Below are 13078 nucleotides of genomic sequence, written 5' to 3'. Positions count from 1 at the left end.
GCTACTTTAAGAGAGTCATAGTTACTCCGCCGTTTACTCGCGCTTGGTTGAATATTAAATTTTGTATTATTTTATTATTTGTGAGTGATTATTATAATAAATTAATATAATACGAAATACAAAATTTTAGAAAAGACTTACCAATTGTTTCATGATTGAAATTTTTGTACTGTTTTCATTTAATTTTTTTAGTTTTAATAATTTAATCTATTATTCATATAAATACTATTTAATTTTATCCATATTTATGATTTTATTTTTTAAATAAAAATAATTCAACTCATAACTTATTAAATTCATTTTTTGCTAGATTTATTTTTTTATATCTAAATAATTTATGAAAATATTAAATAATCTAACTAATGCGTATAATATTTTTTTAAAAAAATTAGAATTTTATTTTTATAAATTTAAATAATTTAATATATATTAAATTATTTAATTTTAATATATAATTTCAATCGCGTAAATAAAATAAATAAATAAAATTATTATTAATTATCACTAAAAAGTTGTTGTAAAAAATAAATATAAATAACTTAATTTATAAATATTTTTAAAAAAGAAAAATATTAATATATTTAAAAATAAATACCGAAGATTAAAAATAAATTTTTTAGATTGAAATAAAACATTATATAATTTATTTCTATAAAAATAATATTTGATATTGCCATTTTATTTCTGAGAGAATAATTATTAAATTTTTGAGTTTTTAAAAATTTACTATTTAAGTAGAAATATCTTTATATTTTATAAAATTAAGTTATTTAGTAATATATTAAAAAATTATTAGTAAATGTATTTAGACTTTGATTAAAAAAAGTTAAATAGTATGGATATTTAAATTTATAAGAATACGTATATTTAAAATTATATAAATTAAGAATATAAATATTCAATATAGGTTAATGATATAGTTTTCAAATAGGATAAACTAATTAAATTTTTTAAATATGAATTAAAAATATAAATATTCGATATAGTTTTCAAATAGGATAAACTAATTAAATTTTTTAAAAATTAAAAAATTTAATAATAATTATCTCTCCTCTCTTTATTTAGAGTTAAAAAAAATTACCTAAACACACCTAGATAATTTAATAAATTTTACATCAATGGGTATTAAACAATGTGTATATTTAAAATTAAATGGATTAAAAATATAAATATTCAATATAGATTAATACTATAATTTTTAAATAGGAATAAACAAATAAATTTTTAAAAAATTTAGAGACTTAATAATAATTTTTCTTTCATTTATTTAGAATTAAAGAAAAATTACCTAAACACATCTAGATAATTAAAAAACTTCAAGGAGATTAAAATTATATAATTAAAAACAATAAATATACAATTTAAATTAATAGTATAATTTTCAAATAGGAATAAACTAATAAACTTTTTAAATTTAAAAGTTTTATAATAATTTTTTTTAAGGATAATTATCTAAATAATTTAAAAAATTTCAAGAATTCATAGTCCCATAACTCAACGTGAATTTGTTAATATTTGAAATCATAAATAAAATAAATAAAGAATATTTTTATTATCATGGCATAGATAATAGTCAGTGCACGTATAATAAGATGAAAGTAAATTTTGCATAATTTAAACAATTCAAAAAAATTTGTGTTAGAAAATATTTTTGTAAGATTAGCTATAATTAATCGTTGCGTATACAATAATTGCATATGATAATTTTTGCTATTGATGCACTGTCTATTTATTCATTTTTATAGTTAAAAGTCAAATTTATCTGTTATATATATTAAAAATATTAATTTTTTAAATATATTTTTAAATTATTATTAAAAAATTAAATAAAATTATCATTTATAAAAATTTAAAAATATGACTACCACTCTATTTAGTTTTATTTAGGAATATTTAGCCGTTTAATAATAATTCAAAGATATTTTTAGATAAAAAAATAAAATTTATTATTATTATTTTTTTTTTAAATAGGGGATTGGGAGAGTCGAACCTTAGATCTTTCAAGTTATATGATGTACTTTCCATCAGACTAAGTCTTGGAGTGCTAAAATTTATTATTTTTAACTTTTATTGTATATTTAAGGGTAAATTTAATAACTTTATTTTTATCACTGTATGTAATTAGCTTTTTTTTTTTCTATATTATTAAATATTAAACCAATCACATGTCAATAATAAAAAAAAAACCAATCATTTAGTGACATCTCAAAAGCGATATCAAGTCTTTTATTACAAACAAATTTTATTGTCACAAACAAACTTCCCGTTAATCAATTCCGTTTAAAAAATCATTTACGATCTTATCGAAGAAATTTTATTACATGTATAATAATTATAGTATAATTATTGATAATAAATTTTATATAAATTTTATTATAACTAATAATTAATATATATATATATATATATAATGATTACATGAATGTTTTTTTTTTTTTATATTGAGCGAGAGAACACGCCAAAAGCTGGATTAATGGTGGTAAAACCTCCATCCAAAGCTAAATTATGCCCGCTTACATATTTAGACTCATCGCTCCCTAAATAAATCGCAGCTTCAGCTACATCTTCTTTTTCAAGTTTAACCCCTTCAAGATTTGAGTATACAGTACCTCTACAGACTCCATCCTCATCCATTTTGAAGAAGTTCTTCGCCGATGGCGTTGCAATGAAGTAAGGTGACAAACAATTCACTCGAATCCCAAATTGACCAAGTTCTGCGGCAACATTCTTTGCAAGACGCACAGTAGCATGTTTTGTGCTGGTGTATGCGTGAGTAGCAACCCCACCTATGCTAGAACAAACGCTTCCTATTGTAATTATGCTACCTTTGCGAGAAGGAATCATCACTCGAGCAGCATGTTTGGTTCCCAGGAAAACTCCTATCAGGTTAACTTTCACCACTCGCTCAAAATCGGCTATGTCATTGTTGACAATGCTAGGTTTCCATGGATCAATTGCAGCTGCATTGTTCACCATTATGTCGAGCTTTCCAAATGTGGAGATTGCGATGTCTACTGCCTCTTCAACATCAGATTCTATTGTTACATCACAATGCACGAATACAGCCAAATTGGCTCCGAGTTCTCTGCACACCGATTCACCTAAATTGTCTTGGATATCAGCGATTATTACTTTAGCTCCATGTTTGCAAAAGCTCCTGGCTATACACTCGCCAATACCAGTAGCCCCTCCAGTGATCAAAGCTACCTTCCCTTCCAACCTATAAAAATTTAAATATCAATTAATTCATGTATTAATTATTAGTTAAAAATAAAAAATTTAATTAAAAATAAATATACCTTATTTTCAAAGCAAAATTTTAAATTATATTAATTACGAAATAGAATATCGCGTCTCTTCTCTGTTAACAAGAGATGTCAAATTCAAATTTTAAGTATGAAATACCTTTAAATATTTTAAAATTATTTTTTAAATCATAATTAATTATTAAAAAATTGAAAAATTAATGTGAATACAAAAATTTATTTTTCCAGTTGTTTTAGAAAAAAACTTTCAGAAAAATGTTCCAATTTTCTATAAGTGAAGAGGCCCTTAATTAATAAGACTTTTTAAAAAAAATCTAATATTTATTCTTTATAATTAAAATTTTTTTTAAAAAAATACAATTAAATAATCATTATTCTATTATTTATTTAAAGACTAATTTATCATATGTATTTAAATTTTATACTAAATTATTGAAATATATGAAATTATAAGAATAAAATTATGTATAAAACAAAGGAATCTTAATTATATTTTCACAACAAAAAGTAATTTTTTATTTCTTAAAATTACAGACATTAAATAATTAATGTTTAAAAACATACAGATTAATTTGTAAAAGCTAAATTATAGTTTTCTCTTTAAAAACTTATATCTTATCTTTGAAAATTTCTTTTTAAATATAGTTTTAATGAAAAAAATATACAAATAACAAATTCATTTTATTCCGCTTGATTTAAAATTGAATCACATATATTGAAAATTAAAATTTTAGTATTTATAAAAATTAAATCAAATTGATTTTAATCAAAAATCAAATCGAATTGAATCGATCTGATTTAGTTTGATTTGAATTTTTAATAATTTTTTATTTTTTATTTTAAAATTTATTTAAAATATTTTAAGTTTAATATAATATAATCTCTCTATATTATATTATATGAAAATAATATATTATTATTATTAATCGGTTCGATTTGATTTTTTTAATTTTTTTTTATTAAAATTGAATTCAATTGAAATAATTAAAAATTTTAAAATTAAAAATTAAACTAAATCAAATTAAAATGAATAAAAAAATTAAATTGAATTAATTTGATTTGATTAATTTTTTCAATTTGAATCAAATATCCGCTTACTGAGTAAACAGTGTCAATGAACGTACCTTCGAGCAACAGCTGGGAGAAGACAGCTGCCTGCCATGATTGCTTTGAGTCTTAGAAAATTGAGGAGCTAAGCAAAGTGTTTTTCCTGAACAAGAGCCAGCTTGTTTAAGAATTAGGATGAGAAGAATTGGCAGCAAGTATCCCCTCTTTTCTAGAGGCAAAAGATAGGAATCATGGATTGGGACCTAGGTGGCCCCTTAATTACAACATTTTATTAGTTAATACAATATTTTTTTATATTAACTATGGAAATCTCCAGACGGATGTATATATAAAATTAAAATCATAAACGATTTTTAGAGATTTCAAAAGTGAATTGGAAAATTATATCAAACTTTTGAATTTTTAATAAAAATCAAATGGAATTGATTTTATACACATATTTTTTTATAATTTTATTAATATATTATATGTTATAAATATAATTATTTTTATTTATTAACATTATGATATACGAAAATAATCGTATAAAAATTATATAATATGTGTTATAACACAATAATATAAAAATAATTTTAAATGTATTATAGTGTATGATATACAAAAATAATCATATAAAAAATTATATAATACATCAAATATATCACGTGTTATAATGAAGTAATATTATATGAGTAACTATTTTTTTAATAAATATTTTAATTTTATTGGTTAAAATTACCGCATCATTTATACGGTGTGGTAGTCCAAAAACACGGAATAATCTCTCCAGTTATATTATCTTTTAGTACATGCATGCGAGTCGTTATAGCGTGTTTTTCAGATATCTCACTCTTCTTGTCGTTTTGTGTGCAGCTTCGAATACAACTATCTAATTAATTTTACTTTTATTTAATTGCATAACTTCTAAATTACACCACACTCCTCACTCTCCCTTATATCTGTTGTTTGAAATTTTTATACACAATTTAAAATATCAATAAACATAGTAATTTTAATAAAAATAAAATGATTTTATTATCTTTCAATTAAAATTATAAATATTAATTCTTTTAAAATAAATTATTATAGTAAAATAATGAAAGAAATAAATCAATTTAAATTTATTATTAATTCAATTAAATTGTATTATCTTAAAATTTATTCTAAATAAATAAATTGAAATATATAAAATTACCATTACATCAATGAATTTAAGACGGTGGCTACAAATTAGTATTAATATATATTTAAATTATAGTCGTATATTAAGAGTAATAATTTAAAAATTATTACATGTACATCTAGAAAATAATATATTTACATAAAATAATAAAAATTTAAAATTATGTAAAATAACAAAAACAAGAAATTTTCATAAAATAAAATAAATATTTAAATAAAATAGCAAAAATAATTAACACAAATAAAATATTTATAAGAAATTTAAATAAAATAACAAAAACAAATAACTCACATAAAATATTTTTACTATAATAGTGTTGACCATGGGCCTTGTAATCTTTTCTATATTAATGAAATCTTTCTATTTTTGGCATAAAAAAACTTCCCATTGTGAAAAATGATAAAAATAAATATTAAATAAAGGTCTAATTGCACAAAAATCTTTATTTTTAAGCATTTTTACATTTTAATCCTAAACTTTCAATTTAATATTTTAATCTAAATATTTAAATTAAAAAAAATCAATTTAAAGAAAAATAATTAGAGAAAGTGTAATTTTATATATGTGATCGCTCATGTGGCAATTTTTAATATTTCCTCAGCTTGGCATATCATCTTTATTGAAGCAGCTAGGGCTCAGCATTCGGTCGGTTCGGTTTTCAAAACCAAACCGAATCGAAGAAACTGAAAACCGAAATTTTAGTGTTTATGAAAATCGAACCGAACCGATTTTGATCAGAAACCGAACCGAACCGAACCGGTCTGATTCGGTTCGATTCGATTCGGTTTGCTCGGTTTCATTTTTAATAATTTTTTTATTTTTTACATTTTATTTTTAGTATTTTAAAATTTAATTAAAATATTTTAATTTTAATATGATTTAATTTCTCTATATTATTGAAAAAACATATTATTATCATTAATCGGTTCGGTTCGGTTTTTCTGATCAAAATTGAATCGATTCGAAATAACTGAAATTTCTGAAATTAAAAATTGAACCGAATTGAAATATATAAAAAACCGAACTAAATTTTCAAATCAGTTCGGTTCAATCGATTTTTTTATTTGAACCGAATACTGCTCTACTTAAAATGCTTTTTAGTTTGTTTGATTCTTCAATTTCTTTTCTCCGTCTATTAGCATTAGAAAATATTAAAAAATGTATAAAGGTCCGAATTTTATTATTATTAGTCTTAAATAAAAAGTCTTAAATAAATTCCTTTAAAGTCTTATCATTTTCTGTTTTGACCGGTTTCACAATCGTCATTGTATACCAGCTGAAAAAGCTACCAAATGACAGTATAATCTTTTTTATATATAATTTGCTTATTATTTTGAAGAATATATTTATTACTTTTATTTAAATTATATAAAATAAATCATTTGAATATATGAAATTATATATACTAAATTATGAAATGACAGTAAAGAATAATTTATATTTTATCACGTAAATTAATTATAGTTTACAAAACAATTATTTTACTTATTTTTTATAAATTAATTAATTTTTTTATACTCAATCATAAAATAGAAAATATTTAAGGTTAAAATTTAATTTTCATTAATTTAATATATTTTCTACAAAATAATTACTTTGAAAAAGAAGAATCATTTTACATAAATTTATTATAAAAAAATAAACAATTTATTGTAGTAATAAAGTAAATTTACTTGTTTTTATATCAAGTAAAAATTGAAATCCTCTATAAAATTCACTAGATTAAAAAGATTATCATTTTTATTCTATTATTGGACTTAATGATATGGTAAAATAATAAACAATAATTTTTTTATTTTTAATGTGTATGTATTAGCCCAATAGTTTGTGCTATTTAAAGCATTCCATCAAACATAATTTGCCTTTTTTAAAAAAGGAAATAAAATGAAAATTTGTTATTCTTGTAGAAGAATGGTGCACTGTTGTTTCACGTTTTTCTTTTTTTAAAGTATTATTTATTCGAAAGGTTTATTATTTAATTTTTGAATATTATTATTATTAATAAAATAATATCTAAATCGAATGAGAATAGTATAATTTAATTTTTTTACTATATTTTTAAAAAAATTTTATTAAGATTTTTATGTATAAATTTATTAATAAATTTTATTTTTAAATTAAAATTACACTCACATGGTTAGCTCCTTCTAGTTCTATAATTTCAATCCCCAATTCTTATTTAAAAAAAATTAAAATTAAATAATAAAAATAAATTATTTTAACAGAAAATATTTTTAAATATAAATTATTTTTTAATTAAATGGAATTTAAATTTTATTTAACTCCAAATCAAGAAAACAGAAAAAAAAAAATTTATTTTTTTAATTTTTGAATTAATCCATTCAGGACATTGGAGTTTTGGAGCAAGATTTCGTGAGAAACAATCAATCTTGGCTTACTTGCTAGCTACACAAAAAACCATTGGTGAGTGAAGAATTTATTTATTTATTTTAGAGAATTAACTCTCAAATTTGAATTCATTATTAAATTAATGGAGATTTATAATTGACTTCCTGAATATTTTTATTATTAACAAATCAATCCCTATATTTTCAAAAATCTATTAAAACGTTCTTATCTTTGCTCTACGTTAATAAAATAGTCCTTTTGTAGATTTCTGTCGTTAAAAATATAACAAAAGTATAAATTACCCCTTTCTTTTTCTTCTCCTTCTTCTTCTTATTTAATTCTTCTTTTTCTTCTTCTTTTTTTTTAATTCTTCTTCGATTCTTTTTTTATTCTTCTTTGAGGAGGAGGAGAGATTTTTTTTTCTTCTTTTTCTTCATCTTCTTCTTCTCCTTCTCCTTCTCCTTCTCCTTCATCATCATCATCTTCTTTTTCTTTTTTTCTTTTTTTTAAACAAGAGGAGGAGAGACTATTTCGTTAATAAAAAGAAATGATAAGAGCGTTTTAATAGACGTAAAAAAAGACAATGACATTTTAATAGATATGAGAAAAGATAAAAACGTTTTAATACTGACTTGTTAATAATAGCAATATTTAAGGACTAAATAAAAAATTTTATTTGAGAGTAAAATTAAATTTTAAAAATATTATCTTTTATTCTTTATTTATTTTTAATGGAAAAATGGATGGAATAAATATTTCGTTGATAAAAAAACAAATGTTTTAATAAATTTTTAAAAATGCTGAGACTGATTTGTTAATAATGATAATGAGTATAGATTAAATTATAAATCTCAATTAAAGATAATTTCTAAAAACTGGTTGCTGTATTTTGAATTAAAGTAATTGATTGGTGAGTTAATATTTTTATTTAAAAATATACTTTTGCAACTCATTAATTATTAATTTATAATTTTATTTTCTGCACAACAAATAAAAAAGATTCCACTCATTGATGGTATTGTAATGGGAGGAGGTGCTAACTAATAATATAATTCTTATATTTTTATGGTAATTATAGGATTTACCATCGATGGAAAATGCTCTGGAAAAGCTAGTGTCGTACGAGACAACGACAATTTGTGACGTCATTAATAAATTTGCCAAAAAACCAAGTATAAAAGAAGACAGCATTTACCAAAGCCAAAGGTGACAATTAATTAAGACTAATTTAAATTTTATTTTCATTTATTACATGATTGGTTAATTATTAACAACATCATATGTTTATTATTATTATTAATTAGATTGGAAACTATCAACCAATGTTTCTCCAAAGACTCCGTTGAGGAAATTTTGCTGGCACTTGTAAGTATATAAAATTATTTTTTATTCTCTCATAAAAAATTATTATTTAAATAACTTAAAAATTAATAAAAATATAATATTATTTAAAAATTTTAAAAATGACACGAGATGAAATTTTATTTTTAAAACGATAATTATTATGGATGTGATAATTATTAATTATGTGATATATAATTTTAGGAAAAAGAGGCGAGAAATAATGCAGAAATGTGGATCAGAGAAGCAATAAATTCCATGAAGGCGGCTAGTCCAACAAGCCTCAAGATTTCCTTTAGATCGGTAATTTATTCTATTAAATCCAATTTTACTCTTACAAAATTAATGAATATATATGTAAAAATTATTTATATATAAAAATATTGTTTTAATTATTTTTTAATAAAATAATTTATTTTTATTGTTTTATCATAATATTGAAAAGTAAAGTGCATATATAAGTTTTTTTTTCCAGTAAAATTTTTCAAAATTTAGGAAATTACTTTATTTTTAGAGAATTAATATTTTTCTTATTATAATGAAAAATATTTTCAGATAAGAGAAGGAAGAATGCAGAATCTAAAACAATGTCTTATTGGTGAATATACGATTAGTTGCAACATTGTTCGAGCAGCCGTTAGCTATGATTTTTTTGAGGTAAATCATTATTTTTTTAAGAGAAAATTCAAATGATGTATGATTAATTAATTATTCATGCATTAATTCGATATATATTTTTTAATTATTAAATAATTATTTCCAGGGTTCAAGAGCTATGATAATCGAAAAAGACATGAAACCTAAGGTATGGTATAATTAATTCTTGCATTTATTAAAAAAAAAATCATTTTTTCCCTAGAATGTAAATATAATAAAACGTAATATGTATTATATAATTAACTAAGAATATTACTTATTAAAATTTAAAATATGAGTTATATTTAAATATATTTAATTTTTAATAATAATTTATAGATAATTTTTATTTAAAAAATAAAATTTAATATTTTTTTACTGTATAATTCGAATGCAAATTTGACATTATTCACCGATCGATTTGACACTTTCTAAAATGTGTAATTTGAACAGTGGGAACCATCAAAATTGGAGTTGGTAAGCAATGATATGGTGGATCGCCGTTTCTCAGAAATTGATGAAGATGACTGGAGATGCCTCCAACTTCCTGATCGATCTAATCCAACGGATGGATTGAAGCCTAAACTTTGAACATAATCTAATATAAAAATAAATAATTTTGTATAATAAAAAATATAAATAAATGAGGGCCATCAAATATATATATTTTAAATGCAATATGTAAAAAATAGCTATTGTATTTTGGACATTTGTGGAGGGAATTAATTTGCAACAATAATGACTTTATCATATTTTCACTGTAAGATTAGTTTACTGTTTTTTTTTTTAATAAATTGAGTAAATAGTTATAGGAATTAATGTGTAGATTTTACTAAATTAAGGAATTAAATTATTGTTTATTGTAATAATTAAAAAATAAATATTTTATGCATTTAAAATTCAAGTGGGGTTTGAGGGATTGTCATCTACTTCACCTGGTCCAGGTGTGAACAGTATTCAGTTCAAATCGAAAAAATTAATCGAATTGAATCGATTTAAAATTTTGGTTCAGTTTTTTTATATATTTCAGTTCGATTCAGTTTTTAATTTCAAAAATTTTGATTATTTCGATTTGATTTGATTTTAATAAAAAAAAAACCGAAAAAACCGAACCGAATCAATTAGTGATAATAATATGTTTTTTCAATAATATAGAGAAATTAAATCATATTAAAATATTTTAATTAAATTTTAAAATATTAAAAATAAAGTGTAAAAAATAAAAAAATTATTAAAAATTGAAACCGATCAAACCGAACTGAACCGAACCGAATCAGACCGGTTCGATTCGATTCGGTTTCTGATCAAAATCGGTTCGGTTCGGTTTTTATAAACACTAAAATTTCGGTTTATTCGGTTCGATTTGATTTTGAACCGAACTGACCGAATGCTCATCCCCTAACCTGGGCTTGATTTGAACGGAAAGATTGGTCCAATTCATTGACTAGGCCATGAAATATGTTTCCCCAACTGCAAAATAAATAAAAATTATATAAAGTAAGGTCAAGCTGATAAATTCCAGAACTACTTGTTCCAAATTGGAAGCAACAATTTTGTTTTACGAATTCAAGAGAATCGGGATTAAATCGTATATATATATATGTATATAGTTATCGTCCTATTTTTAGTGTTGACTTCTAACATTTAATTTTTATAAAAAATTATAATTTTTTTAAAAAATTATAATTTTTTAATCATTGAATATTATGAAATATAATTATTAAATTTTATTAAATAAAACTATTTAACTTTTAAAAATTTAGAACATGTGTAATTCAATTACTTAAGTAAAGATTAAATAATTATATTTTTATAAAAAATTAAATACTAAAAAATAAAAAATAAAAATTGACTTTTTAGATAAAATTGCAAGCAAGGCATAAAATATTTCTAAAAATTTTTTTTTTTTTCTAAAATAATAAAAATTATTAAAATTTAAAAATCATGACGTAATCATAATATATATTTAACGCATAAAAGTTCTCTTACATGAGCTTGATAAAAGCATAATTTTAAATTAAAATCAGTCTTGTATTTATCTTTCTCTTTAATTATTTTAGCTGATATATATATTTAAATCAGTCTTGTATTTATCTTCCTCTTTAGTTATTTTAGCTGATATATATTTGTCTGAACTAAAAAATAATATGCAATAATTCTTTCAATCATTTTCCCTTTCTCCTTTTGCGTTATCATAGTATCATAGTCACGCTCTAACTTTTCTTTTTGCTATCCACTTCAATCATCCCTCTTTCTATCTCATTAATAATGGCTTCCTCTAAAATTTGATCTAACATATCACGACTGTTTGATATTATTTTAAATGATAGTAATTATGTCATATGGTCTCAAGCGATGACCAGGTCCTTGAAAGGTATAAAGCTTTGGAGAATAGTCACCAAGTGATATCACTGCCTTTGTTAAAATAGATGAAAATGATACCAAGTATATCGAGAGACTAGAAGATTGGGACTACAGAAATCACCAAATCATCACTTGGTTTCACAACATTGCTGTGCTTTCCATCTATGAAGAGTTTGGATATTTTATAACGGGTAAGGAAATCTGAGACATGCTTAAACATCGGTATATAACTAATGATCTTGATTTCCGCTACTATCTTCACAGTACTTTGTATCAAATAAAACAAGATTGTAGACAATCAATCCATGATTTTTATGCTCATATGAGATCTATTTGGGATCAAATTGCTCTTTCAGATTTTGTTTGGGAGAATTCTATTGATGCACAAAAATTTCAAAAATACAGAAATGAAGACAAATTGATCCAATTTTTGATGGCTTTAAAAGATGAATTTGAATCCAATCGAGCTTCTCTTCTCCATATGATTCCGTTGCCTACTCTTGATCAAGTTGTTTTACAATTGGTTTCAGAAGAAACCCGCCTTGGCTCTTTATACATTCAACGGACTGATATGGTTATGGCTATTAGTAACATTTCTTCTAATGTCATTGATGTTGTTGCTCCTTCATCCAAGAATGGTCCTATAGAGTGTCGCTATTGCAAGAAACCTGCATATCACATCTCTAATTGTCGCAAGTTGGCCCGTAAAATATCTTCTAGGATCGATCAATCTAAATCACATCAAAATTCACGCCCTGTTGCTTCAGTAACTCCAGATTACAATACAACACACAGTTACTTTCAATCCTCATTCACCATCTTTTTCAATTCAAGATCTTCAAGACTTTCTTCAACACCGATCTATCGTTATGGGTAATCTTTTCTCACCTGC

At 22.2% G+C, this 13078-nt stretch overlaps 1 protein-coding gene and 1 pseudogene across 1 annotated transcript; one reads left to right on the top strand and one right to left on the bottom strand.

Moving 5' to 3' along the window:
• Positions 1–2436: 2436 nt before the first annotated feature.
• On the bottom strand, positions 2437–4428 carry LOC110600499 (secoisolariciresinol dehydrogenase). Its single transcript, XM_021737363.1, has 2 exons — positions 4391–4428; positions 2437–3220 (listed from the first exon to the last, which is right to left on the bottom strand). The coding sequence occupies exons 1-2, from the start codon at positions 4426–4428 to the stop codon at positions 2437–2439; spliced, it is 822 nt and encodes a 273-aa protein (XP_021593055.1).
• Positions 4429–4564: 136 nt separating this feature from the next.
• LOC110600498 lies at positions 4565–10413 on the top strand (annotated as a pseudogene).
• Positions 10414–13078: the final 2665 nt, after the last annotated feature.

This window comes from Manihot esculenta, chromosome 14, assembly GCF_001659605.2.
Source record: "Manihot esculenta cultivar AM560-2 chromosome 14, M.esculenta_v8, whole genome shotgun sequence".
In the NCBI taxonomy this organism is placed as follows: Eukaryota; Viridiplantae; Streptophyta; class Magnoliopsida; order Malpighiales; family Euphorbiaceae; genus Manihot; species Manihot esculenta.
This window is presented reverse-complemented; position numbering and strand designations above follow the sequence as displayed.

Coding starts and splice junctions, on each gene's coding strand:
- LOC110600499 (XM_021737363.1), bottom strand. CDS start 4,428: ATGGCAGGCAGCTGTCTTCTCCCAGCTGTTGCTCGAAG. Junction 3,221..4,390: donor CTCCCAGCTGTTGCTCGAAG/GTACGTTCATTG, acceptor AAATTTTTATAG/GTTGGAAGGGAAGGTAGCTT.